The 3,457-nt window shown below is 40.3% G+C and overlaps 1 protein-coding gene across 1 annotated transcript; it reads right to left on the reverse strand.

Annotated features, from left to right (window-relative positions):
• Window positions 1-446: 446 nt before the first annotated feature.
• On the reverse strand, window positions 447-2,860 carry LOC133784926 (trans-cinnamate:CoA ligase, peroxisomal-like). The gene is made up of 2 exons (XM_062224195.1): window positions 2,560-2,860; window positions 447-2,475 (listed from the first exon to the last, which is right to left on the reverse strand). The coding sequence occupies exons 1-2, from the start codon at window positions 2,755-2,757 to the stop codon at window positions 976-978; spliced, it is 1,698 nt and encodes a 565-aa protein (XP_062080179.1). The 5' UTR covers window positions 2,758-2,860; the 3' UTR covers window positions 447-975.
• Window positions 2,861-3,457: the final 597 nt, after the last annotated feature.

The raw sequence follows: 3,457 nt of genomic DNA on the forward strand, positions 1-3,457 counted from the left end.
AGGATGCTCATGTTAAAGTGGGTCTTACAGTCAACAAAAGAATGCATATTCAACTTTAAATTTTGGCAACGTTACCCTCTGTCGGCAACGTTGCCTTGTTTTTCTTTTGTTATTTTTAATTAAAAATTATATTAATTAAATAAAATATTAGATTTTGTATTTTTTCAATATTAACATCGTAACCAACCATAAACCATAAAGGCGGTGGAGATGCTCTTAGTTAGTTAATACTCTGACACCGTTATTTACTTCAGCAGGACACTTATTAATTACATTGTTATAGATATTTTTCACACGTTCTGGTCCCCCGTTACAATGTATACTTTCTTTTTTACTCTTTTTCTTAATTAATTTTCCTTTTCAGTAAAATAAGCCATGCATATGGATCAGAAGAACTAACTAGTAGTTTAGTTGTTTCTAATAATAAACTACAATTATAACAATAATTAACAATATTAACATCAGTTTGGTACGTAGAAAAAAAAAACAAAAAATAAAGGATGTTCCTTGATCTTCCTTATAATATATATAGGGAGCGATTACAATATATCTTTTTTTTACAACACCGGTACATTTTTTTTCTATTTCGGCACCTGAATAGTTATAATCATAATTTTTTTTATATGATGGTGTACATTATAGATATCTAGAACATCCTACAAATTTTTAAAAAATTCTAAATAAATTATAGTACCGAAACAGGGTCTAAACTGTCTGTTGTACGCGTACTTGTTTTTTTGTATACGCGTATAAAATTTGACAGTTTAAACTCTGTTTTTGGCTGTGTAAACTATTCAGAAGTTCTTGAAAATTTGCGGGATATTCTAAATGCCTATAATGTATACCGTCGTATAAAAAAATTTAGGATTATATAATCCAAATAATGCATTGTAAAAAAAAATGATTTTGTAGTCGTTCCCCGTTTATATTAACAAAATAATAAATTATATATTAATATTTCATAAAAAGACATATTCATAAACGGGACAAGGCCATGACTTGCAGGTCGTCGTTTTGACGAGTCTCTTTCTCGGTGACAACAGCAAAGGTTTTGGCCATGGCTCTCAGCTCAAACTTCTGAATCTTCCCGGTTGAAGTCTTGGGTAGCTCCGTCACAAACACCACCTTCTTCGGAACCATATAGTGCGGCATATTCCTCCGGCAATAGCTCAAGATCTCAGCCTCAGTCGCATCGCCTCCGCCGCCGTTCACCGCCACAAAAGCGCAGGGGCTCTCGCCCCACTTGGGGTGCGGCATCGCCACCACCGCCGCCTCCAAAATCTTTGGGTGTCTGTAGAGCACGCTCTCCACCTCCACGCTGCTGATGTTCTCGCCCCCCGATATGATCACGTCCTTTGATCGGTCCTTTATTTCCAAGTACCCATCGGAGTGGACTACTCCGACGTCTCCGGTCAGAAACCACCCGTCTCTGAACGCCTCCGACGTCGTTTTGGGGTCCTTCAAATACCCTTTCATTATCGTACTTCCTCTCAGTACGATCTCCCCCAATGATTTCCCGTCACGTGGCACGCTTTGCATGGTACTCAAGTCCTTCACGTCCACGTCAGCCAGGCCAAGAATTCCAATTCCTTGACGGGCCTTGATTTGGGCCTGATCCTCTTTCGGGAGGCTGTTCCATTGGGCCTGCCACTCGCACACCAAAGCCGGCCCAGTCGCCTCCGTCAAGCCATAAGCGTGTGTCACGTGGAACCCGAGCGGCTCAATCTTCTCCAGCAACATCGCCGGAGGAGGAGCGCCGCCGGTGAGAATCTCCACCGGGTAAGATATTTTCCGACGCTCTACAGGTTTGGCCTCGAGAAGAATGTTGAAGATGATCGGTGCACAGCACATGTGTGTGACGTTGTGGAGAGAGATGTTTCGGTAGATGTCGTAGGCGGTTGTGTTACGGAGGCAGACGTTGGTTCCGCCACGCGCCACCACACCCCAGGTGAAAGTCCACCCGTTGCAGTGGAACATGGGTAGGGTCCAGAGGTAAACAGGGTGAGTCCTCATTTCCCAGCCGAGTACCAAGCTGAGAGTGCTCAAATACGCGCCTCTGTGACTGTAAACGACTCCTTTGGGAGACGACGTCGTTCCGGAGGTGTAATTGAGCGCGATCGCGTCCCACTCGTCGTCCACCTCGACGGGGATGAACTCAGGGTTCCCCTTGTGGACTAACTCCTCGTACTCGAGCTCGCCGAGGCGGGTTCCGCTCGGGGCATCAATGTCGTCGATCACAACCACCAAAGGCATACTAGACGGCTCATCGGCCTCCACCATAGCCCGGAGAGCCTCATGCGCCACCTGGACGAACTGGTAATCGACAAAGAACACCTTCGCCTCGGAATGCTTGAGAATCATAGCTATGTTCTTGGCATCGAGACGGGTGTTTATAGTGTTGATGACACCTCCTGCCATGGCGACTGCAAAGTGCATCTCGTACATGGCAGGAATGTTCGGAGCTAAAACCGAAACCTGAATAAATTACATCAACTATCGTATGTCACATCATATGGTATGAAGCTAAAAATAGTTAAAAAAAAAAAGTAAAATACTTACGACATTGTTCTTGACAACGTTAAGTGAACGAAGAGAGGAGGCTAGGCGGAGGCAGCGGTGGTAGGTTTGGCGCCATGTAAAGCGAGTGCCTTCGTAAATCAAAGAGGTACGGTTGGAATAGGAGGTTGCTGCTCTTTTTAAGAACGTTATAGGGCTTAGAGGCAAGTAATTTGCCTCACATTTCTGCAGTTTATCCATTACTAGCTATTGTTTTGGGGTTAACTAGCTAGGTAAAATATTTTTGTGTTTATATAATAGTAGGAGGGGTGGAGAGAAATGTTTTAAGTGTGTAATGAGATGAGTTGTACGTGTGTAATGGCAAAACTACTAACAAAAAGATGGGAATTGAAATGAGTGTGTGTGAGATATTTTGGGATCCTTGAACTAGTGGTTTCTTATTTTATTTTTGAAAAAGTGTTTTTGTTTAGGTTAAGTAATCATTTGGTATCGCTATTTTTGTAAATTATTATTTTAGTAGTATGTGTTTACAATAATGCTTATTTGGTAATTTGTATTTTAAAATCGTATATATTTGGTTATCTAAATTTAAGTTTAATTAATAAAATTTCCCAATTTAATCAAACTTTCTTAATTAAATTTGAGTATGAGATACCAAAAATGTATAATTTTTAAAAAGTAATGATACGTGCACTCAAAATATATACATAACCATTACACACAGTAACGTGTTAGACTCGTTTAGCCAATCAAATTTATTAAAATTGAGATTCACTGTTTTAAAAAATACTATCACGTAACTGTGTATAATGTTTAGTTGCAGATTTAGGGTGCACATATTCATTATTCATTTTAAAATATAAACTATCATATAAGTATTATTGAAAAAAAAAATATCAAAATGATACATTGCCAAAACACAAGATACCGAACCAACGAG

The sequence above is a fragment of the Humulus lupulus genome, chromosome 1 (genome assembly GCF_963169125.1).
Source record: "Humulus lupulus chromosome 1, drHumLupu1.1, whole genome shotgun sequence".
Taxonomy (NCBI): Eukaryota; Viridiplantae; Streptophyta; class Magnoliopsida; order Rosales; family Cannabaceae; genus Humulus; species Humulus lupulus.

Excerpts from the sequence above, each read along its gene's own strand:
- LOC133784926 (XM_062224195.1), bottom strand. The coding sequence starts at position 2,757 with ATGGATAAACTGCAGAAATGTGAGGCAAATTACTTGCCTCTAAGCCCT. Across the intron at positions 2,476-2,559 it reads ACGTTGTCAAGAACAATGTC|GTTTCGGTTTTAGCTCCGAA; the intron begins GTAAGTATTTTA and ends TAATTTATTCAG.